General features: G+C 51.7%; 1 protein-coding gene across 2 annotated transcripts in view; it reads right to left on the reverse strand.

Annotated features, from left to right (window-relative positions):
* The window catches only part of MYO7B (myosin VIIB), a 90,261-nt gene that overhangs the window by 30,882 nt on the left and 35,780 nt on the right, over nucleotides 1-23,599 (reverse strand). For both annotated transcript variants that reach the window (XR_005218707.1, XM_037848846.1), the window contains exons 10-19: nucleotides 20,642-20,718; nucleotides 19,450-19,569; nucleotides 19,129-19,271; nucleotides 16,732-16,942; nucleotides 15,939-16,074; nucleotides 11,432-11,595; nucleotides 8,191-8,328; nucleotides 4,980-5,132; nucleotides 4,436-4,534; nucleotides 2,650-2,744 (exon numbers count right to left, since the gene is read on the reverse strand). Coding sequence is in view for 1 of the 2 variants with exons in the window: in XM_037848846.1 (XP_037704774.1) it covers nucleotides 2,650-2,744; nucleotides 4,436-4,534; nucleotides 4,980-5,132; nucleotides 8,191-8,328; nucleotides 11,432-11,595; nucleotides 15,939-16,074; nucleotides 16,732-16,942; nucleotides 19,129-19,271; nucleotides 19,450-19,569; nucleotides 20,642-20,718 (1,336 nt within the window). In the remaining variant the exon portion in view is untranslated. The remainder of the gene's footprint in view (nucleotides 1-2,649; nucleotides 2,745-4,435; nucleotides 4,535-4,979; nucleotides 5,133-8,190; nucleotides 8,329-11,431; nucleotides 11,596-15,938; nucleotides 16,075-16,731; nucleotides 16,943-19,128; nucleotides 19,272-19,449; nucleotides 19,570-20,641; nucleotides 20,719-23,599) is intronic.

The following is a 23,599-nucleotide window of genomic DNA, read 5'->3' on the forward strand; positions in this document are numbered from 1 at the left end:
CAAGATTGCATCAAAGAATATGGCTTTTTCTGGGGGACATAATACATTCAAACCAGCACAGTACCCTCTTGTTGATGCCTTAGTTTGGACACTCTTATGGCCTTAGAATTGTAAATTTGTAACCAAATAAACCCCCTTTATAAAAGCCAACCCACTTCTGGTATTTTGCATAATGGCAGCATTAGCATACTGGAACAAGATGGATAAGGAAATGTTGGAGGAAATGGATATATAGTCCATCTTCAGAAGCCTTCACAGACCGAAGGACCCATAGTCAGGTTAGGAACCTAGGACCTACCAGCAATGGCTTAATTTGCTCCTAATGTTTTTGTGAATGAGGAGAGTCCAGCTTTTAAAGGCATCAGGTACTTCTTACTCATTTTCCCCAAAGATCATGAAGGGATAAAAACCAAAATATTTCCAGTGTTCTTTTCCTTGACAGGTCCCCTCCTTGGGCCACTAGTCCAGGTCTTTTCCAAGAACCAGGGGATTGTTTTAGGTCAGAGATCCCCCGGATCAGGGCTCCTCTGGGGCAGCTCAAGGTGGAAGGGCTTTGTACCATCAAACCCTGCTCCCCTCAGCAGGGAAGGCAGGGGGCTGGCCAACAGGGGGATCACCTGGAGGCCGAGAAGCCCCCAGGGGAGCTGGGAGAGTATAGCTGTAACTCCTACCTCATACTTTACTGAGTTTTCCTTTCACTTCTAATTATTTTTTAGGGGATTTTCTGAGGTTTAGAGTTAGTGTATCACAACTATATTAGAATCACCTGGAGAACTTCAATATTTATTGGTACCTAGGTGTCCCATCAGTCCAATTAAGTCAAAGTCTTTGCTGTTGGGTCTGGAGAATATGTATAAATATTTGGTGCACACACATACACACACTTTTTAAAAAATAACAAACATGATTGTTATAGATTTAGTGTGTTAAATTTAAGCCCCATGATAACCAAAAAGAAAATATATTTTAAAAATATACAGAAAGAAATGAAAAGGGACTCAAAATGGTGCAATACAAAAAAATCGAATATGAAAATCAATGGAAGAATTGAATGACAAAAAAAGGTATAATATTAAATAGCAAAATAGCAGAAGAAAGTCCCACATTATCAGTAGTTACTTTAAATGTAAATGGATTAAACTCTCCAGTCAAAAGGCAGAGACTGGCAGAATGGCTTAAAAACACATGACCCAATTATATGCTGGTTATGAGACTCACCTTAAATTCAAAGACACAAGTGAAATAATGGAAAAAAAATGCATCATGTAAATAATAACCAAAAGAGAGCTGGGGAGCCACATACTTTTTTTTTTTTAACTCCCCAAGTAGATCTAACATGTAGCCACAGTTGAGAACCACTGGTTTACAAAAGAAACAATTAAGTCATCTTAAAATAAAGATTAGTTTCCTTTCCAATATTTATACCAGTGGTTCTACAACTGGGGATAATCCTCCCCCCCCCCAAGGGGCCATTTTGTAATGAATTTTGCTGAGTGAAAAAAGCCAACCCCCAAGGTTGATATACTGTATAATTCCATTTATAAGACATTTTTGCAAAAGCAAAAATATAGAAATGGAGAACATATTAGTGGTAGCCAGAGATTAGGGAGCGGGCTGGGGGAGGGGAAGGAGGGGACGCAGTCATGAAAGGGCAGCAGGAGGAGCCCAGGTCCAAGTGATGGCTTGTCCTGTGTCTTAATAAACAAACCTACTCATGGGATCAAATTGCACGGGACTAAAAACACAAATGAATAAGAGTAAAATAGGAGAAACGTAACTAAGCTTGATGGATAAGGTACCAATGTCAGTATGCTGCTTGTGACTTTCTACTGCAATTTTGCAAGTTGTTTTTACCCTTGGGAGAAAGTGGATAAAGGACACATGGAATCTCCCTATACTATTTCTTACAGCCACATGTGAATCTACAATGATCTCGAAATAAGAAGTTTAATTGAAAAATATATCTGTGCCGACTGACCAGCAGTGGCTGCCCCGTGCGGGGCTGTCTGCTGTTCTGAGCTCAGCGTTGCTAGGGCCTGGCTTCCCAGGGGCTGTGGGTCCTTCTAGCAGGAGAGTCGCCCCCCAGGGCAGGGCTGACCCTGGGCTGCACCCCCCTTCCTCCCGACACTGCTCGCTGCACCACACTCTCATCCCTGGATCTCCCATCCTTCCTGTCCCAGCCATGAGCAGATGGACAGCCCAGGGCTCTGACCCCGGAGAGGATGAATGAGGCAGTGTCATTGCTGATCTGCTCACCAAGGATCAAAACTGCCATTTACTGACCAGGGAATGGACTCAACATTAGGCTTCTCTCCTTTCCCTGGCCAAACCACCTTGTACGCCCAAACCATACGTTCTTGAAGACAGTCGGAGCATCACAGTCAGGTCTGGTTGAGCCAGAGCTGACCACTCCCTGAGCTCACCTCTCTTGCTCACATAGTGGTTTGGTTGTTTGTTATTATTATTTTTTCAATCAAATAAGGAATTGGAATTCTCTGGTCAGCACAGGTTGCAGTGTCCCCGGCCAGGAGGTGCTGGGGGATCTTGTGTGTCGGTGACCACCAGGAAAGACTGATGAGAAAGGTGCCCCTGGCTTGCTGGGCTGCAGGCCTGCCTGGGGGTGATGGGGGTGCAGGGGCAGAGCTGCACCTGTGTTTGTAGCCCCTCAAGACCTTCTGGATGCTGACAGCTGCTTTCTCCAGGGCCTGGCTTCTCTGTGTCTCCAGCTGAGTGTCCTGGTGATCCTGGGAGAGGGAGAGACCCCTTCATGGGCTGCCCAGAGCCCCCACCCGCACCCACACACATACCCCTGCCTGAGCCCACTCTGTCCCCGGAAGTCAGTGTCACCCAAACTTCACCTGCCCACACTCCCAGGGGGCTCCCAAATTGACTCAGATGTGGCTCAGAGACGGCAGCTGTCAACCCCACCTCCACCCGCAATCTGGGGTTTCCCGTTTTAACTCTCTCTTCTTGCTAATTCGGTCTGGCGACTTCATTTCTGCTCTGGGGAGTCGGGGTGGGGGGTGGGGGCGAGCAATAGGCAGTCCCCATGGACACAAGATTTCCCTGAAACTGCTTTTCATCTCCCCAACTTCTCGAGAAATTTGCATTTTACTGTAAAAAAGATCTAAGCTTGTTTCTGCATGAAAATGCTTCCCCCTCCTTTTTGGAGGGTTCTCCGGGTAAGGGAATCTCCGCGTCTACACCTGGCTGTGAGTTCCCTCCGTGGCCCCTGGGTCCCTGGGCCAGCGCATGAGCTGACTTTTCACAGCAGAGAGCGACAGGCCCTCTGGGAGCAGGGAGGCGTGGACGCGGCTCAGGGCCGCCCCTGGCTCCGTCAGTCCTGCTTCGAGCACACATTGAGCCTCTTCATGTGCCAGGCCCTGGGCAGGCCTGGGGAGGGGACACAGAGAGGGGCCAGCCCCCAGCTGTGGCCTCCGGGAGAAGCTAGGCTGGGACGGGGAGGAAAACAGTGGGTCCCACCCAGGCCAGGGGTCACAAAAGTGTGGGAGGGTCTCCATCCCAGGCCTGGACCCTTTTTAGACTGGGGCAAGCCCCTGCCCACTCGTCCCCTTCCCCTGACCACTGCCCCCTCAGGGCCCTCGTGCACTGGGACCCCACAGCCCGCTCAGCCTGCACTGCTCCCCTGGGCAGACCCGGGAGCTCCCAGCTGCACCCCCTCTCTGCCAGCCTCCCTCCCCAACGAATCCAAAGCCCCCTGCTCTTTCCTTCCCATCTGAGCCCCAGACCCCTGGCTCAGGCCTGACCCCTGGGCTGACAGACAGACAGATGGACCCACTGGAGTGTTGGGGCCAGAGGTCACTCAGGGGGAGGGGAAGTGCAGGCTGCAAGGGGAGGGGAGGGATCGAGGGAAGGTGGGATTCATGAAGGGGGCGAGGGGACAGGCGGCAGGGGCTTAAGCGAGCCAGCAGAGCGGCCTGATCACCCACTGGCCCTGAGCTTCTCTTTGCTCTCCCTTCGCTCGCCCCAGCCAAGGCTTAGGGGGCCTGGGGGGTACGGGGCTTCTCTCCCAGCCGGCTCTGCACCCCAGCCTGGCACTCCTGGGGGTGCTGAAGGCCCGTCTCAGGGACCTGGGCTGCCTCCGCTGTGGCCCTCCCTGAAGTGGGGGTGTGTGGGGGTGGGTGGGAGGTGATGCACACACAGTATTGCCCAAGGACCAGCTCTCCCCGGTGGGAGGGGACTGGGGGGAAAAGGGGGAGTCTTTGCAGTCACTCCCACAGGCTTCAACATGGGGCTCTGCAAGACTCCGGGTGACCGGAGACCCCCGAGCTCTGCTTGCTCTTTTGCTCTTGGCCCCCTATCCTGGGGTCTTTCCAACTCTCCAACCCTTCCCTGTGCCCCCCCGGGGGCCTGGCCCCAGCCCACCCAACCCACTGTCCCCAGGCGTGCTTCTGGGGGGAGGGGCATGTCTCACCTTCAGGAAAATTTTAGTCTTTCCCACTTTCCAGTCTTTGTCTGTCCCCAGCCACAGGTCGGCGATGTGCACGGTCATCTGGCGAAAGTTGTCTCGCAGCTGCCAGCGGGAAGCAGGAGGGGTCAGTGCCACTCTGAGCGGGGCCCGGGCCTCTGTCAGCTCTGACAGGATCACCCCGGCCTGCGTTACCTTCCCCCATGGGATCCCCAGCCTTGACACTTGAGAGGCCTGGGGCCACCGTGAGGGTGGCAGATTCAGGATGGCCGAGTGTCTGTCCCCACGTGCTCCCCAGCCGCCCCTCGACTCCGGAGCGTTCTACCATGTGGTAGAGGAAGGTTGGCTTTAGCAGGTGCTCCTCTCCCGGGGTGAACATACTCATCCCAGGGACCAACAATGAGGGTGGGAGAGATGAAGAGGGTGAAAGACAAACAGGGGCCATCCCCAAGTTGGTGTGCAGGGCCCTGGGCCGGGGGCAGGCGGTGCCTGGAGGTGGGGGCTCTGAGGACGAGAGGGCCACAGGGTCAGGGGTCAGCCGGCAGCCCACCTGCTTCCGCTCGGCTCTGGGCAGCAGCGTGCAAAACCTGTGAGCAAACTCCTCGAACGTGTACCGCACGGGGAAGCCCGACTTGCGGATCTGCACGGTCTCCAGCATGCCCGAGTACCGCAGCTGTCGGAGGCACAGCTCGCGGTCGAAGAGCTGCGGGCAGGGAGAGGAGGGCGCTGGGGACGCAGGGCCCCATCCCACCCCCCAGCACCCCCACTATCGGCACCTGGAAGGCTGCCAGGCTGAGGGTCCAGCGGCTGCCCCCCAAAACCCAAGCCAAACCAAACACATGCTTGCTCTAGTTAAAAATATATATGGGAAAGGGACAGTTGGTCAAAGTACCAAAAAGTCCTGCAAGCATTTGCAAGGAGATAAACGTTGGTGATGGAGGAAACTATGACCTACGGGGACACTCGAGGATTCCATCATTCTCAAGATGTGCAAAACACTGTAAATATTAAAGTTATTTGCATATGCCCTGTTTAAAATGTTTTGAGCACCCCCAACACAGTGGTCCCAAAGATAATGGCTCTCTCCGGGAATCTTGCCTCAGGCTAGGTTGGCTGCTGCCCCTGCACTTGATACCCCCCACCCTTTAGCAGAGTGAAGAAATGCTTTTCTTACATCAGGTGGGAATAGATTCCAGCCAAAGTAGCCTCTCTGCACCCCAGAGGGGAAGAGCTGGAGGGGGAGCCTTGGGGAGGTGGCCAGCAGGGAGGTGGGGCAGTAATGCTTTCTCCCAGGGGCTGGGATCTCAGCTGTGGCTCCCAAACTCTGCCACCTCCTTGTGGGTGTGGATGCATCGTAAATAGGACCTCTTGAAGATGCTACATCAGTCACGATGTGGCCCAATGGAATGCAGGTGGGCCATGAGCCTCATAAAGGGAAGAAACCAGAGGCTGGAAGTCGGACAAGGCCACGGGGAAGTCTGTGGAAACTAGACCAAGGAAAGAGAGGGACGGCCATGTGATGGAGGCCGAGATGTGAGCCAAGGAACCCAGGAGTGCTGGTGTGAATCTATTATGTCCCCCACAAAAGCCATGTTCTTTAATGCAATCTTGTGGGGGCAGAATTATTAGTCTTTTGATTAGAGTGGAAACTTTTGATTAGGTTGTTTCCATGGAGACGTGACTCACCCAATTGTAGGTGAGATCTTTTGATCAGATCATCTCCATGGAGGTGTGGACCCTGCCCATTCTGGGTGGGTCTTAATTAGATCACTGGAGTCCCTTAAGAGAGCTCACAAAAACAAGTTGCTCAGAGAACCTGAGAGAGGTATTTGGAGAGAAGCTAAGATATGTAATCCAGAGTTTGCCCTTGGGAGAAGCTAAGAGCTGACACAGAATCAGACGCATGGAGATGCAGACAGAAGGATGTTTGGAGATGCTAAGCTAAGAGATGAAGTCCGGAGTTTGCCCCAGAGAAGCTAAAAGAGGACTCCCAGATGCTTAGAGAGAAACACCCCAGGAGAACCAAGCAGAGAGCTGTGAGAAGCTAAGAGAGACAGAAGTCTGTTAGGCAAAACTCCCCACCCTCAACACATACACAACCCATCCTTAGCAAATATTCCAGGAAGCTCTCTGCACCCACAATGGACATGATTGTTTGCATAAAACCCGCTCTTAGCTGACATAACAGTCTGAGCAAGAACAAAAACAAAAATTTTCCATAACATAATTACCTCCCTGACTGACTCCTTATCTTACCCTAAACAAACCAATCCCCTGATGTCAAGTCTTTACTTCTCTATCTTAACCCAACCCCTCTCCCAAAAGCTATAAAATTGTAGCCCTGCCTTTGTTCAGGGTTGTTGCCATTTTTTAGCTTCAGCCCGCCTGCACATAAATAAAACTTTCTCCGATTGAGTTTTGATCTCTTCTCTTCCAGGTCAAAAAACTTAACAAAGTCCAGAGACATTTTGGAGAAAGCCATCTGGCAACACAACACAGGAGTAAAGGACCAGCAGGCACCAGCCATAAGGCTTCTCAGCTGACAGAGGTTTTCCAGATGCCATCGGCCTTTCTTCAGCAAAGGTATCCTCTTGTTGATGCCTTAGTTTGGATACACTTACGGCCTTCGAATTGTAAATCTGTAACCTAATAAACCCCTTTTATAAAAGCCAATCCATTTCTGGTATTTTGCATAATGGCAGCTACAGCAAACTGGAACACCAGGGATTGTGGCAAGGCAGCCCCAGAACCCTGCAGACTCTAGAACACCTCGATGCTGGTGTTCTAGCCTCTGTGGGTGTAATTAGCTCCATTTTGAAGAGCCTCAGCCTGGGCTCTGGCTCACCCACCTGGCAGGTAGCGCTGCTTCTGGGAGACGGCCCCCTACCACCCATCTGTGCTCAGTGCCCATCCTGTGGCTTGGTGGCATGGGAAGAGGGCCCGGGGTCCTTCCCCCAGCCTTGCCGAGTTTATGAACCTGAGGACCAAACCCAGCACAGGACCTGCCTTAGAACTTGCTAGAACTCTTCGGTCAGAGTTTTTCCTCCCAGGAGCTCAGGAACCCAAGAAGTTATAAAGAGACATTCCAGATTTGATGGGGCAACCTCAGTTTTATAGAAGCTTATTCATTTCACAAAGCACTTCATTTGATGTAGTAATATGTTGACACCCTGAAAGATTTCAGAGTCATTTTGAATCCTCTTGGATGAGGAGTCCCTCGGCTTCCAGGTGGGATTTCAGGCCCAGGGATTGGGCCTCCTAGCAGACCCTGGGCTCCACCCATGCACAGCACAGCCCTGGCTAAGGCTGCTCCCCCAGAGCTGTTTCTTCCCAGGTGTTGCAGTCCAGAGCCTACCCTGGCTTCTACAGAAATAACACTGCTGGCTGCTGCTTACGGGGAGCCGTGACACATGGCAGATGAGCTGCACGCATCCCTTCCAGCTCCCACGCTCCCTCAGGGAACCTCTTACCGTGGAGATGAGAAAACAGGCTCAGAGCAGCAGAGCACCCAGCCAAGAAGACCAGCAGGTGGACAGCAGGGCTGCGAGACTGAGCCCCAGCTACACCCAAGGCCCAGCCCCACAGGTCACTGATCTGGACATGAGCTAGAATGGCCACCAACCCAGGATTCTCATCTGGAAAGGGGGTGCAGGTCACAGCTCTTATGCTGGCCAGGCCCAGGGCAGAAAGCCACCTTCCCCCGAGGCAGGTGCACTTGTCCTACAGATGCCCCCCACGACCCCCTGGCCACCAGGTCTTACCAGCGGCTTCTTGTACTCGTTGGGTTTTATGCAGCGGATGAAGTAGGGCTGGCAGCTGGTCAGGATTTTCATCAGCTGCTCCAGGGACTGCTTGAACTGGCCCGCCAGGGTGGAGGGCCGCTTGGCGGTGTCGGCAGGCTGCGGGCGAAGCACAGGACAGGGTGGAGGGGCTGGGGAGCCTTGCCTGGGGAGCAGCTGACCTGTCAAGGGTCCTGCATGCCGAGGATGGGGGTGCCCTGCATTCACTCATTCATTCATTCGTTCATTAATTCATTCGTTCATATATTCATTCACTTGTTCATTCATTCATCCATGTATTCATTCACTTGTTCATTCATTTTTTCATACATTTGATCATTCATGTATTTATTCACTTATCTGTACATTTGTTCATTCATGTATTCAGTTACTTGTTCATTCACTCATTTGTGTTCATTTGTTCACTTGCTTGTTTATCCATTAGTTCATTCATTCATTCATTCATTCATCCATCTCGGGTTTCTCAAGTGTCTACTGTATGCAGAACCCAGATAGGTCCTGGAGACACAGAGGTGAGTCTGGAGGTGGAGTCTCCCAAGTGAGGTGTTGTGCCACTTTGAATGTATTATGTCCTCCCAAACGCCATTGTCTTTGATGTAATCTTGTGTGGGTGGACCTATCAGTGTTGATTAGATTGTAATTCTTTGAGTGTTTCCATGGAGATGTGCCCCACCCAACTGTGGGTGACAACTGTGATTGGATAATTTCCATGGAGGTGTTGGCCCGCCCATTCAGGGTGGGTCTGAATTAAATTACTGGCACACTATATAAGATCAGACAGAAGGAGCAACCTAGTACAGCCAAGAGGGACACTTTGAAGAAAGCACAGGAGCTGCAGATGAGAGACAGTTTGAAGACAGCCGTTGAAAGCAGACTCTTGCTCTGGAGAAGTTGAGAGAGGACAAATATCCCAAGTGCAACTAAGAGTGACATGTTTGAGGAACTGCAGCCTAGAGAGGAACGTCCTGGGAGAAAGCCATTTTGAAACCAGAACTTTGGAGCAGACACCAGCCACGTGCCTTCCCAGCTAACAGAGGTTTTCCGGACACCGTTGGCCATCCTCCAGTGATGGTACCCGATTGCTGATGTGTTACTTTGGACACTTTATGGCCTTAAGACTGTAACTGTGTAACCAAATAAACCCCCTTTTTCTAAAAGCCAATCCATCTCTGGTGTTTTGCATTCTGGCAGCATTAGCAAACTAGAACAGGTGTATAGAATGAATGTACTGGGGTGAGAAGAGAAGGTTATAACGTCAATTCTTGCTTTTATCTTGTGTGTCTACATTTCCAGTTTTAGACAGGTTTTACATGTTTTTGAATGTTTTATACTATACATATAAACATAGTACTAAATGTATACAGATTTAAAATAAATGCACCAAAATTATGGATGCAGGATCAAAAGGGAAAAAGAAAAGTCTGAGTGAGCCCTTGGTGGAGAGCAGTGGAAGTTTTGTGCAATGCTGATCCTGCACAAGGCTCCTTGATTGAACCTTTCCAAGGTCAAACACACCTGGGCAAAAGTGTAGCCTGCCAAAATGCATGAGTCATGATTCACGTGTGTTCATATCTCAACCCTGCTGAGGACAGTTTGCAATGGTTGGCATTTGATGACGACAATGGGCTGCATTTTCCTGTTGTGGCGTGTGATGGTTAATTTTATGCGTTAACTTGGCCAGGTTATGTGTGTCTGGTGGTTTACAGCCAAACAAGCCCCGGCCTCATTGCTATGTGGGGGCATTTTTTTAGATGGACTTAAATCATTAGTCATTTGGTTGCACCTACAGCTGACTGCATCTACAATAGACAAAGGAGATGGTCCTTAGCAATGAGGGGAGTCTCCTTCAATAGTTGAAGGCCATAAAGCCAGAACTGAAGATTTCAGCAAAGATGATTTTTTTTTTCTCTTCTCCAGCCAGTCCACTTCTCCTGGGGAATTCTACGTCACCTTCATTTAGTTTCTAATGTGTGGTTCCTGTGGAATTCAGTCTTGCCAATCGCCACGGTTGCGTGAGCTAATCCCTATAATAAATCTCTTAATATTCATATATAGCCTGGCGGCTCTGGTTTTCTGCAGAACTCTAAGATTCCCTGAAAGACCATCTCCCGGAGACTCCCCAGCACACTGGCCTTCATAGAACCTGTCCTTTGGGAAATTTTCTCGGTCTTCAACTTTCACTCCAAAGTCCTGCTGGGCCAGGATGGGACTGGGCATGAGGCCACCGACACCCCCCAGCTCCAGGTCTGGGTATTTCCTGCACAACTGCTCAGCTCTGGGGTGCCTCTGGGACCCCCACCCCATGTGAGGCTGAGCCAACAGGCACAGGGAACTGAAGACCCTGGGGGGCTGGCCCACAGGCGGTGGGGGCAGGAGGTAATGGCAGGCCATGGGCACCTCCATGTGGCAGTGCTCAACACCTCGTGCAGAAAGGGTCTCTGCCTGCACCCAGGCTCCTGAGCCCCTCAGCCTGGCCATATCCCTGCCTGGCGGGGGGTGGGAGACAACTCACTGTGCTTTGTGGGAATAGTCACTGCTAAGGTATGGGGGCATGGTGGGCAGTGGGCTTAGACCTGGGCCCAGGTGGGGAACCCCAAGCTGCCTGAGGAGCACCAGTGGCTCCCTGCTTCTCACCTCCCCAGCCTGCAGCCCTCCAGTACTGCCACCGCGCACGCACACACACACAGTCACACATGCAAAAACTTGCCACACACACTTCACACACTCAAGTGCACACACCCACATGTGTGCACATGCAACACATGCAAACACACACTCATACTCACATGCAACACACAACTGGCACCCTGATGTGCACATTCACACTTATGCACACACACTCACACTTCTGCACTCACACATGGAAATGTACACATGCAGACACATGCAAACAGACACACATGCAACATACACCCCCAAACTCATACACACGTGCATGCACCCACTTGCACATACACTCACGCTTGCACACTCACACACATGCATTCACAACACCAATATAGAAACACAATAATAGCAATAAAAACAGAAGTGTCCCCAGAAACGGGCCCTCCCTGTGCCCCGCACCCTTGCAGCTGCTTGTGTCCCTACGGTGCCACCTCATCTGTTTTGGTCACTAGCACGGCCTGACAGATGGGTCTTCTCAGGACCGCGGTGGGGCAGGAAACCCCACGGCGGCTGGCAGGGCGCCCCAGGAGCCCACCTTGAAGAGCTGGCTGCCCGCCTTGGCCTGACGGACGGTGCCGCGGCCCAGCTTGGTCTCCGGATTCTCCAGTTTGAATATCTCCCGCAGGAACTTGTTCGTGGATGTGTGAACCAGGGTGAGGATATCTGTGCTCAGCACATCTCGATTCTTCTCCAGGAAGCCTGTGGTGATGCAGAGGCATGCTCAGCTCTCCTCAGCCACCACCCACCCTGGAGTGGCCTTGGGGTGCCCTGCAGCAGCCCTACACTGGGGTCTCCTCATGGAGGCCGTGCTGTCCCCGCACCCCCAGTCTCTCACCCGCCCCTTCACCTGGCACAGGCCCAACCTCCCTGGGCTGGGCCACCCCACTCTCTCTGCCTGAGCTGCTCCAGTGGCCTCCTACTCACCCTCACCCCCCAGCCAGTCTCTGTCCTCTCCAGTCTCCAATCATGGCCAAGGAACCTTCTGGAAACCCACCCAATCCATGCTCAAAGCCCTTTCTCGGAACTAAAATAGTCATGTTTTAATTACTACTCTAGTTACGATAGACTTGTGTTTTTAACTTCCATAAAAGTTGACTATTTAAAAGTCACCCTCATGATAAAGACCTAAGTTTCATTTTCTACATGGCTGGCGAGAAACCAGGTCTTGTTGGGTTGGAGCAGAAGTTTCCGCTGTCTTACTCTCCTCTGTTGCCCCTTCCTTCCATTACAAAAGTTAAAACTGCTTCCTTCTTCCAAAGGGCTTACAAATTAAGTAAATGGTTCTAGAGTGGAGTGAAAATTAGTTCTACTTTCTGGAATGCAGATGACACTATGGAAAGAGAATCATTGAGACTAATAGTCCCAGAAGTACTTCTTGCTTTTTAATTTTTTTTTGAAGTGGGGATAGATTTTTCATTTTTTCTGTTTTGTTTTGCACACATTTATTTCTATACAACTAGCATGTCTTCAGAAGGAAAATGGATTCAGTAACATTATAAAAACGATGTCTGCGAGATTTAAAAGAGAGAAATTCTGATTGGCCAATCATCAGAGAAAACCAAAAGCATTTTTCTTTCATATGGCATTTTGCTGATGTAGTTCCTGTATCCCTTCTTCTTTCTAATCTATCTTCAATTTAAAACAAACAAAAAACCCTTTCTCAACTCCTTACCCCGTGGCCACACCTTTGCTCTCACCTCCTCCGTTCTCACCTCCTCCCACTGTGCGAGCAAATGTGTGTGGGTGTGTGTACATGCACACAAGTGTGCATGCATGCAGTGTGAGCACATTAAGAGCACATTGCACACACACGTGAGTGTACCTGTGTGTTGGCACACGTGTGAGTGTGTGTGCAAGCACGCGCGTGTGCTCTGATGGAATGGGTGGAGCAGTCCAGGAGCCAAGTGTGCCCATGACCCATCAAGATGCCCCTGAACATCTGGGAGCCCCTAGGCCGCTCTGCCCACCCAGCTCTGGGACCCTTGGGGGATCTTGCCAGGGCCCAGGGCTCCTCCATCCCAAAGAGCGAAACCTCAAAGACGCCCCCCCACCCACCACAGGTAGAAGGCGCTTGCCCTGGCAGAGGGTTAGAAGGGCTGAGGCAGAGCTGCTTCTCACAGCCAGCAGACGAGGGCCAGGGAGTCGGAACCGGGGTGTCGGCACCCCAAGGTCCTGGGACTCTGAGGTCCACCTCCACGAGGACATGGCCTGCTTCCTCTCCCACTCTGCCCCCCTTGAAGCCACCCCAGCTTAGAGAGGAGCGCTCTGTGCACACCTCTGTCTGCAGGTGCCTGCAGGTGCCTGTGAGGGGAGCAGCAGCCAGGTAAGGCAACTGCACCCAATGTTCCCAGGGGGGCAGATGGCCCCCACCAAGCTGGGGGGCACAGGACAGGGATGGGCGCACACTGCAGGGGTGGCACACAAACCCCTCCCCTGAGATTTGCTGAGGACACCGCCTTGAAGATGGGTGGTGGGCAGACATGGGGCCAGGGGCTCCCCCAGGGTTTCCAGGGGGAGGCAGCCCCGAGCTCTCTCACTGCATAGAGAGAAGACGGGGAGCTCAGCTCATCAGCAAAGCCAGACACCAAAAAACAAAGACCCAAAGGCTCACCTTAGTGAACATCTGCAGAATTCCGCAATGAGAAAATCTAGAAAGAAGCTTCCTTAACCTTAGCATAGATTTAAGTTTGGGTCACTTCAAAAAGTAAAACTTCGCCTTGACTTGCTCCTGGCAGCTGGGGGGTGGATTCAGCATGTTCTCCGTGCTCCAGGACCTCTGGAGTCCCCCCGGGGTCTGGCTTCTCCCTTTCTAAAGTGTCCAAAGCTGCCACCTGGCAGGAGCTGTGAGAGAGCCGGCCACCCTCTTGTCTCTCCAACCGAAAGTGTCCCTGACTACCCAGCACCTCACTGCTTCTATGGAGAAACACCAGCCCATCCAGCTGCTTCATCTCTCCAAAGGGTACACGGCTCGGCCCCTGAATTCATGTCTCCAGTTAAACAGACCACAGCTTGCCCTTGTTTCTCCACAAGGAGGGGTGCCCTGGCTTCTGTATTTTCCTGGCCACCCCACTTGCTTAGTCACCCCATTAGACTGACCAACCCAAGTCTGCATTTATGACCAAACCATGCCTAACCCAATTCCACACTATATACAAAAAGTTAACTCAAAATGGATCAAAGACCTAAACGTAAGAGCTAAAACTAAAAAACTCTTAGTGAGAAACATAGAGGTAAATCTTCAGGATCTTGGATTAGGCTTCAGTATCTGAGTTATGATCCCAAAAGCACACTCGACAAGAAAGAACATGGATATATTGGACTTCATCAAAATTAAAATCTTCTGTGCTTCAAAGGTCACCATTAAGAAAGTGAAAAAGAACCCACAGAACGGGCAGAAAATTTGAAATCATATATCTGACAAGGACTGCTATTCAGAAATTATAAAGAACCCTCACATTTCAGTAATACCCAAGACAAATAACCCAATTAAAATATGGGCAAAGTAAATGAATAGACATTTTTCCAAAGAAGATATACAAGTAGCCAATAAGCACAGGAAACAAGTACTTCATCCTCACTGGAATGACTCTAATCAAAAAGATCGACAATAACAAGTGTTGACAAGGATGTGGAGGCAGTGCAACTCTCCTACGTTGCTGGAAGGAATGCAAAATGGTGCAGCTCTTGTGGAAAACAGTTTGGTGTTTCCTCAAAAGTTAAACACACAACCCAGCAATTCTAGTTCAAGGGACATGAAAAAATATGCCCACCCCAAAACTTGAATATTATTCACAATAGCCAAGAGATGAAAAGAACCCAAATGTCAATCAACTGATGAATGGATAATCAAAATGTGGTCTATTCTCCCAGGGATAAGCCTGGTCCTGGCATTGTGAGATTGAGAAAGACTTCTTGACTGAAAGGGGGAAGAGAAATGAAACAAAATAAAGTATCAGTGGCTGAGAGATTTCAAATGGAATCGAGAGGTCGTTCTGGAGGTTATTCTTATGCATTATATAGATACCCCTTTTTGGTTTTTAGTGTATTAGAATAGCAAGAAGGAAATACCTGAAACTTGTGAATTGCAACCCAGTAGCCTTGATTCTTGAAGACGACCATATAACTATACAGCTTATATAGTGTGACTGTGTGATTGTGAAAACCTTGTGGCTCACACTCCCTTTATCCAGTGTATGGACAGATGAGTAGAAAAACGGTAACAAAAATTAAATGAATAATAGAGGTGTATGGGGGATGGGATATTTTGGTTGTTCTTTTTTCACTTTTATTTTTATTCTTATTTTTAGTTTTTTTTGGAGTAATGAAATGTTCAAAAATTGTGATGATGAATATGCAAATATATGATGGTACTGTGAACAATTGTTCACTGTGGATGACTGTAGGATATGTGAATATATCTCAATAAAATTGAATTTTTAAAATGCTGTCTATCCATTTAGTGAAATTGTTCGGCAATAGAAAGGAATGAAATTTCGAAACATGCTACAACATAGATGCAACTTTAAGCCTTTATGCCAAGTGAAAGAAGCTAGGCACAAAGGATCACATATTATAGAATTCCCCTTATATGAAAGGCCCAGAATAGGCAAATCCAAAAGACAGAAAGGGGATTTGCAGTTGCCTAGACCCGGGTCAGGAGGTGTGGAGGAGAGTATGTGTGCGTGTGTGTGTGTGTGCGTGTGTGTGTGCATGTGCATGTGTAATAGCTTAAAGGATACAGGTTTTCTTTTCAGGGAGACGAAAATGTTCTAAAATTGATTGTGTTGATGGCTAGGTAAATTTGTGAATAAACCGAACCACTGAATTGTTTACTTCGAATGGGTGAGTCGTATGAGATGTGAATTGCGTGTCAGTAAAGCTGCCCTCCCCTACTCTACCCCCCCCCAAAAAAAAACCCCAAATAAACATGCCTGGGCTGCTCCACTCCTCTGCTCCTTTCTACCCATCCCTCTGTCCCATTGCCTCCTTTCTCCCGGGGCATGGGTCTGGGCGTGGGAGGTGTTGTGGGGCGCTGCACTCACCTTCGGCCTGGTAATACACCTCCCCAGCGAAGTGGGCAATGCCGAATCTGGCATCGTGGATGTTCTTGGACTGCAGAAAAGCCTTGTTGTTGGCATGTATGCTGTTCAGTTTTTGCAGCAGGGTGGCATCTGTGCCCTGGAAGAACCCAGACGTCCCGGAGGCTGAGGTCCCCGAGGCCAGCATGGGGGGGTCGGGGGTGCACCCAGAGGGCTCAGGGTCACCCTGTCTGGGCAAAGCCACCGGACTCGGAATTGCCGAGGACCTTTCTACAGACAGGAGCTGAGGCCCAGGGGTGGGGGTCTGGCCCCAGCGACTAAGTGTGCATACCTCCACCTCTGGCTCCTTCTCTTCCACCCCTCCCACCGCCATCCAGGCTCCCCAGCCTGGCTGAGTCCTCCTCTGGACTCAGAGTGTTTGCTGACTGCATGTGACAGCTCCTTCCCTCAAACACAGGCAGAGCCCCTCGAGGGCAAGGAGGAAAGCAGGGAAGCATTTCCTCCTCTCACAGGAGCTCCACACGCCCTCCCTTGGGGGTCTGCTCTTGAATCTGAATAATCGAGTCCAAGACTGAGAGATTTACAATCACAGGACTTCAGAGGAGGGAGTGACCGTAGGTCAGGGAAGGCTTCCTGTAGGAGGCGGGCCGAGGCCAGCCTTGAAGGACAAGTGGGTCTGGATAAGCTGGAGCCCCTCTGTTGCAGTTTCAGCAACCCCAGGCACCCTGGTGGAGCTCCCCAACCTCAGGGAGGTGAGCAGGGGCTGCACGGGGAGGCTCCAGGCCTGGAGGCGCACCTGTGGGAAGCGGCTCTCTTCGTCCAGGAGGGAGATGATGCTCATGGGCTTGAGGGCCAGCAGGTCGAGGGTGGGCCGGTTGTCCGTGAAGTGGATGTAGTCCCAGGTGATGGCCTCTGAGCGGTACTCCTCCTGCTCCATCGTGAAGACATGCTGCACGAAGAACTGCTGCAGGTGCTCGTTGGCAAAGTTAATGCAGAGCTGCTCAAAGCTGGGGGGTCGGGGAGGCAGGGTTAGCTCCCCGGGGTCGCCGGGGGTCACGGCCATCTCCACGGAGCCCCTGAGTACGCACGGATGTGCACACTTCACCACCCAGCTTCCCTCTTCTCAGCCTCCATTACCCTTGCCTCCTCCTTCCCACAGCAAACACACAAGAGAATGAGAAGGCTTAGCATGCCCTTGGCTTCGTAAGACCCCGAATGCACCCTCTGCCAGGCCCGCCTGTCCTGGCATGGGCAGGGGCCCAGAGCACATGGGGGACGGATGTCTTGAAACCGACTCCAGCTTCTAGAGACTCAGCAGTGACAGCTGGACCTACCATGGCCCAACCACAGCCCGTTTGCATCTACCCCCTGCCCTCTCCACCCTTCCCAATCCTCCAGCCTGCTCACTCACCATCCCCTGACCCAAGGCAGAAACCAGGAAGTTTTGCTGACGCCTCCCGCTCCCTCCAACCTGCTTCCCATCAGTCACTTCCCACCTGCCGCTGCCTCGGTGCAGGTGCCTTCGCTGCCCACCTGGAGCATGACAACGGCCTCCTATTGGCTGGCCCGGCCTCCAGCCTCCAGCCGCGCCCCTTCAAGCCATTCCCCACCTGGCCACCAGAGGGAGCTTCCTGATGTGCAAATCCTGCCACGCGGCTCCCACCGACTTAGAATCCTTTTCTGGGGCTTCCCATTGTTTTTAGGATCAAGACTTAGCAGCCCTGGAGCTGGGTTCTGCCCACCTCTCCAGCTCCACCCAAGCCACCCTCTGGCCACAGGACTTTGTTCAGCTCCTAGAATGTGCTGGGTTCTTCTGTGTCCTCACACATTCGGTGATGCCCTTCCTCTCTCTCCTCATGGCCCGGCTCGTTCTGCCCATCCTTTGGGTCTTGCTTCAACATCTCTTCCCCATGATGGGCCTCCCATTTAGGCAAAACTGCAGCCCTTCTCACACCTGAGATTTAATCCAAGAGGTTTGGAAGATGTCCATCTGTGGGTTCAACTACGATGGCAGGTGCTCAATCAACACCTGGAGAAGGTCTGACTGAGTGAGGGCCGGGGCCCCCGGAGCACCCCTTCACCAGGCCCCCAGCCCAGTCCCAACCCCGGCTGGCTGCTGCTGGGGGCCTTCCTCGGGTGAGGGGTCCCTGCCTCACGGACAGACCCCCAGAGCCAACCACTCGTCCTCCACCAAGGTGTTCCAGGGTGTGCTTGCACCTCCCACCCATCCCTCCTGGTACCAGAAACCAGGGCCCCCACCACAGGCCCTGCCCACCCTCCCCTCCCACCCGACCACCAGTGAGCATAGCCTCTGCCCTGCTCGCCCCACTGGCCCCAGGAGGCCGAGAGCTTGAGTTTGGAATCTCTTTCTTTTTGATGATCCTAGCCCTCCAGGGGGCCTCCTAAATCCCTCCCAGATCAGGCTTCCGGTGGAGACAGGGCCTTGGGTAGGGGCTGGCCGTGGGACAGTGCCCAGAAGCCCCTGCTTCTTGGAACCAGTGTCCCAGGTTCTGACCTGCCAAGCCCACGCTGGGAAGCCAGCTTGAACCCAGAATGTCTGCGGCATGCTAGTCCCACACTTCCTTGTCGTACTCATCTGGATACTTATGAAGCCCCTCGGCATCCCCTGTCCTTGCTTGGGTCCCCTACCTTGCTCCGTTCTCCCTGTGCTGTCCCTCCATCCCCAGGCTTCCACACGGTCACACTGGATGATCAATTTTCTGACCTGCTGCCCAGTTACAGCTCTTCAGCCTCCAGGCTGGGGAGCCTGGGCTCTGGGAAATGCACTCAGGGGGTCTTGCCTCACTGTACCCCCTCCAAATTCAAAAGTGAGGGACAGTCTACAAGTGTCCCTCATCTTCCCCTGTAGCCCACATGTGCTTTCCCTCAAAGATATAGCCAAGCCAATATTATTCACTGCTGTTTCCACCCTAACTTCCCGTGACAATTCACTCTGGCCCAAGAGAGTGAAAGAGGCTGGGCCTCAGCCCAGCTCCTGGGGGTGGCTCTTAGCTCTGTGGCCTTCTCCAGACGGGCCGGGGGATGCACACAGGCAATGCCCCTGCAGAAAGACTGTGGGCTGCTCTGCAAAGGCCCACCCTGGTACCCATGGGGGGAAGCGAGAGGCTCAGTCAGCGAGCAGCTGGGATCTGCCTTCTGTTTGCTGAAAGCAGGCCAGCTGAGAAGTCCATACCTATTTTTCTGGAAATTTTCAAATCCAAATATGTCCAGGAGGCCGATGGCCCTTCGCGTGTTTTTGGGGTCCTGGGCTGGCAGGGTGAAGATGGCCGCATTGATCTTCTTGACGACCCACAGAAAGAGGTGCCCGTAGATTCCCTGGGGGGACATGGCGGGCAGCCCCAGGGGCTTTGAGGCTCTGGAGGGGTTGCTGCCCACACCTCCATGCTCACCTGGGCAGGCTGCAGCCCCGAGCCTGTGCCCGCCGGGCTCTTCACCACTTGCAGGACGCAGACACGCAGGCCCAGGGCTGGGCGAAGGGCCGGGGGCCCCGTACCTTGACCAGGGCATCCCTTCGGTCTGCGGCCTGGGCGACATTCAAGGGCCTGGAGACGAGCTCCCCGCGGATGATGATGGAGTGCTTGACCAGGCAGTCCCGCAGCGCCTGGAGCTGCACCTGGGGGCAGGATGGGGGCTGCGTCACCCCTCGCCGGCGCAGGCCCGGGCCACGGCTTCCACTGCCTGGCATGTCTCGTTCCACTCACGACCAAGCCCCCAGGATGTGAGGGTGGCAGTGGGCCTGTGACCAGGCCTAGGTTCAGACGGAGCCAGCACCAGGGTCCTGGGGAGGTGGGGGTGAGTACAGGGTGTACACAAGCTGAGTGGGGGCCCTGGGCCTGCTGGCTGCTTGGTGTCTCTGTGCTGGTGTCCTGGAAGCTGGGGGAGCAGGGGCACCCCCAGGTGGGCCTTGGCAGGGAAACGAAGGGTAGGGAAGGCTCTGGGGCAGACTTTTGGCATCTGTATGTGCCCCAGTGGGAGTCACCCAGGCTGGGGGTTGATGGCCCAAAGGGGCAAGGGGTGTCTGGACGGGCTCAGTCCCTTCCCATCACACGGGAAGGCTGAGTGGGCGAAAACCTGGAATTTCTACTTGAACCAAATGAAGTTAACAGCAAAATGTGCCTAAGGGGATCCTTGTGTGAGTTTTTCTGGCTTGTCTTATTAATTTCCCACTAGACCTGCCACGGTCATCATGAGGTCCCCAAGGCAAAGCTCTTTGCCCGCCACGTGCCTGCCACCCTTTCCATCAGCCAGTGCTTCACTTGGCTTCTAACTAACATGGAGGGCTGCGAGGCGACCCCCAGACTCCTCAGAGCAGCACGTGTAGTGGGGAAGTCCTGAGGAGCGTGCAGGATGGGGAAGTTTCCATGCGGGCAGGGAAGGTGCAGGGCGTGGGTTCTGGGCTGGGGTCCAGGGTGGGGACACCCCGGGGACTGGGTGGGGTGAGTGCAAGGAGGTGGGGTGTCGGGCCAAGGAGGAGTAGGACACGTGGAAGTGGCCTAAGTGTTCATCAAAGCCCCCTTGGGACCCCCGCCCCCCACCCAGGCAGCACCCAAGCACAGAAAGGCGGAGGGGTGAGCTAGGGGTGGTGGTGGGGGTGGCAGCCGGGAAAGGTTGGGAGGGTCAGGCATGGGGGGGCTGTGGGGCCTGGGCCCGGGACCCTCCCCACAATGGGACGACAGCCCAGCTACCTCCAGTAACTTTGACATGACGGGAAAGGCCAGCGTCTCCATCACGTCGGAGGAATCCAGGTTCTCGCAGATGGCAGCTACAGAGAGAAGGGGCAGCAGAGGGCCCACTAAGGGCAGACTGTGGCAGCCCCCCACCCACACCATTGGAGACGGCTGTCCTTGGTGGGGGGCACTGCCCCTCTCAGGGCCTGTCTTTGAGGGCCCTGTGGACTAAGGTGGTGGGATGAGGTCGGGGGCCCTGGGTGAAAGAGAAGGTTGGGAAAATAAGGGCTTCCGAGGAAGCCTGAACTGGGTGGGAGCCGGGAGGGGGCCCTCTAAGGGAGATGGTGTGCCCTCTGCCCCCTGCCCACCACCCAGCCGACCAGGCCAGAAACCTGGACATTCATTTATTCATTCAACAATATGACACAAACATTAAAGGAGCAAGTCTGGTGAGCCTGGCCCAGCCCAGACCCTCTCATCTTCCACAAGCCCCAGCCATGGCCATTGCCCGACTTGAGGCCACCTTCACCTCTGACCTGGGCTCTTGCAAGCATCTGCTATGCCAAGGTATCTCTACTTGAAGTGTCTCCCCTTTTATCCAACCTCCCCCTTAGGGCTGCCACACAGTGTCAGGGGTGGGGGTGGGGGGTTGCTTTTTTTGTTTTTCTCTTTTCAGACTTTTAAACCTTGCACAATAAAGCAAACAGATAGAAAAGTGCATAAAGTGCACTTTATTATGATTGTAAACGATAAAGTCAAGCCCCATGGAACCACTACTAAAGCCAAAATACAGAGCATCGCCAACACCGGAAGGCCTCCTTGCATCCTTTCTTGCTAAGACCCACGCTCTCAGCAGGAGGTAAACCACACTCTTGACTTTTATGGAAACCACTTCCATGGTTTTTCTTTATCTTTTTCTTCACTACACGCAAGGCCCCAAACAAAATTGTTTTACTTTCACTTGTTAAATGCACTATCAATGGAATACGCCTGACTGTATCCTTTCGTGCCATTGCCTCTGCCTTGTGTTTCTAATTCTCATTCCAGGTCCTGACGCACCTTCTCATCGGCTCCACCCTTTCACCAGCAGAGGAGCCAAAGTTTGGATGATAGATTACAAGGACACACTGGCTGCAACTCCCCTGGGGTGGATTTCCCCACAAAGAGTAAGACCGCACTCCAAGTTTAATTTTTACATAGGGAGAGTCAATGGTCCCTGAATGGATTATGGAAAACTCTGTCCCATCCCCAGGGCTCTGTGAATTGATGTTTTTCATTAGTTCTAGAAGCAGCCATTATCTCTCCAAATACCACCTTTGCCCCATCTCTTTCTCCTTTTCTTCAGGACTACAATTAAAGGGATGCTGGGTCTTCTCATTGTATCCTCCAGGTCTCCCACCTTCTCTGGCAGAATTTCTAATTTTTTTGTCTCTCTGTGCTGTGTTCACATAGCTTCTTCTGACTTCACTATCACCAGTTCACACCACATCACATGTATAAAACCAGTGGTAAAACCCTTCCGCTGAGTTCTTAATTCTTTATGTTTCTTCATTTTAGAATCTCTACATGGTTCTTCTAAAATCAGTAATGTCACTTTTTATGGTTTGCAATTTCCTGTCTAAATTTTCAAGCTTGGCTTTTCCTTTTCTTGAACATAGTAAGCAGAGCGGTTTTATAGTCTGCCCAATAATTCTAGGAACTGAAATCCGTACATCTATTTGTATAGTCTATGATTTCTGCTGGTTCTTGCTCATGGTACTTTGTTTCCTTGTTTTTAGTTATTTTTGACTGCATGTTGGACATTGTTACTGAAAAATTATTTGAGGGGAAAATTTGCAATCTAGGACAATGGTGTTTTTTCCAGAGAAGATTGTCAGTAACTTCTGTTAAGTATTTGTGGGTACTAATAGGCTCAGATCCCTTAATTCCTAGACCAGTGGCACAAACTGGTTCACAAGTTCACACATGGGTTCCCTCTTACCTAAGGGTGTCCCTTTGAGTTCCCGCTTAAAGTAGGGGTTGTGTGATTGATAAGGGTATCTACCTTTGGAGGGTCCTAAGTGTTGACATTTTCCCCCCAACCCCATGAGGCTTCCAAAATCATTCCTAAATTTTACAGATTTTTGTTTTCAGTCCAAACTCAGGGAAGAGTAACTTTGAGTCCTGACTTTACTTCTGGGGGTTCTTATGTCTAGATTCTGACCTGATAGTTTTAAACTATCTCATTACCCCTTTGATGCTTTTAAGATATTTTGGTACTTTTCTTTTTAAGTTGTCATCAGCAGAAGGGCTGCCTGAATTACCAGCTCTGCTATTGACAGAAGTGGCTGTCTGAGAGTGATCTTTCTCAGAGCTAAGGCCCTTCACTCTCTGGGGGGCTCCCAAACCTGGATTTCATCAGCAATAAAATATCAAAGGAAATTTGGGGGATCAACACGACATTGTCACCTCTTTATTTTGCCAAGTACGAACATTTTTTAAAAAAATTCCTGCCATTCGTTATCAGGAATTCAGAAAAATAAAGAACATTCTAATATTAAAAATTAGAAGAGATGTGCTTTCAAAAAATTGAATCAATTTAGCTCAATGAAAAATCCATTGCATTGCCCTTATTTTTCCCATTTCTGTGATCCAGTAAAATTTCTTCTTGACCATAGTAGGGCATGGTCTTCAAGATGAAGGTGAGGTTCCCAGGCCTGAGATTTAAGACCTTACAGACCCAGCCTCTGTCTACCCCTAAGCCTCATTTTCTGATGGTCTCCCTGACACTCTGCACTCACAAGAAACTGCTTGGGTTTCTCCAAATGCCATCCTGTTTTGTCTCTGGGTTTTTGTCCATGCAAGTCTCTGTGCCCAGAGAATCCTCCAGGCCAACACCCCTCTCACCCACTACCTCCTGCCCGCCTTAGCTCCCTCATCACTGACAACACCCCCTCCCCTGGCCAGACATCCCCTTCCCAGGCACGTCCCTGTTCA

The sequence above is a fragment of the Choloepus didactylus genome, chromosome 9 (assembly GCF_015220235.1).
Source record: "Choloepus didactylus isolate mChoDid1 chromosome 9, mChoDid1.pri, whole genome shotgun sequence".
Taxonomy (NCBI): Eukaryota; Metazoa; Chordata; class Mammalia; order Pilosa; family Megalonychidae; genus Choloepus; species Choloepus didactylus.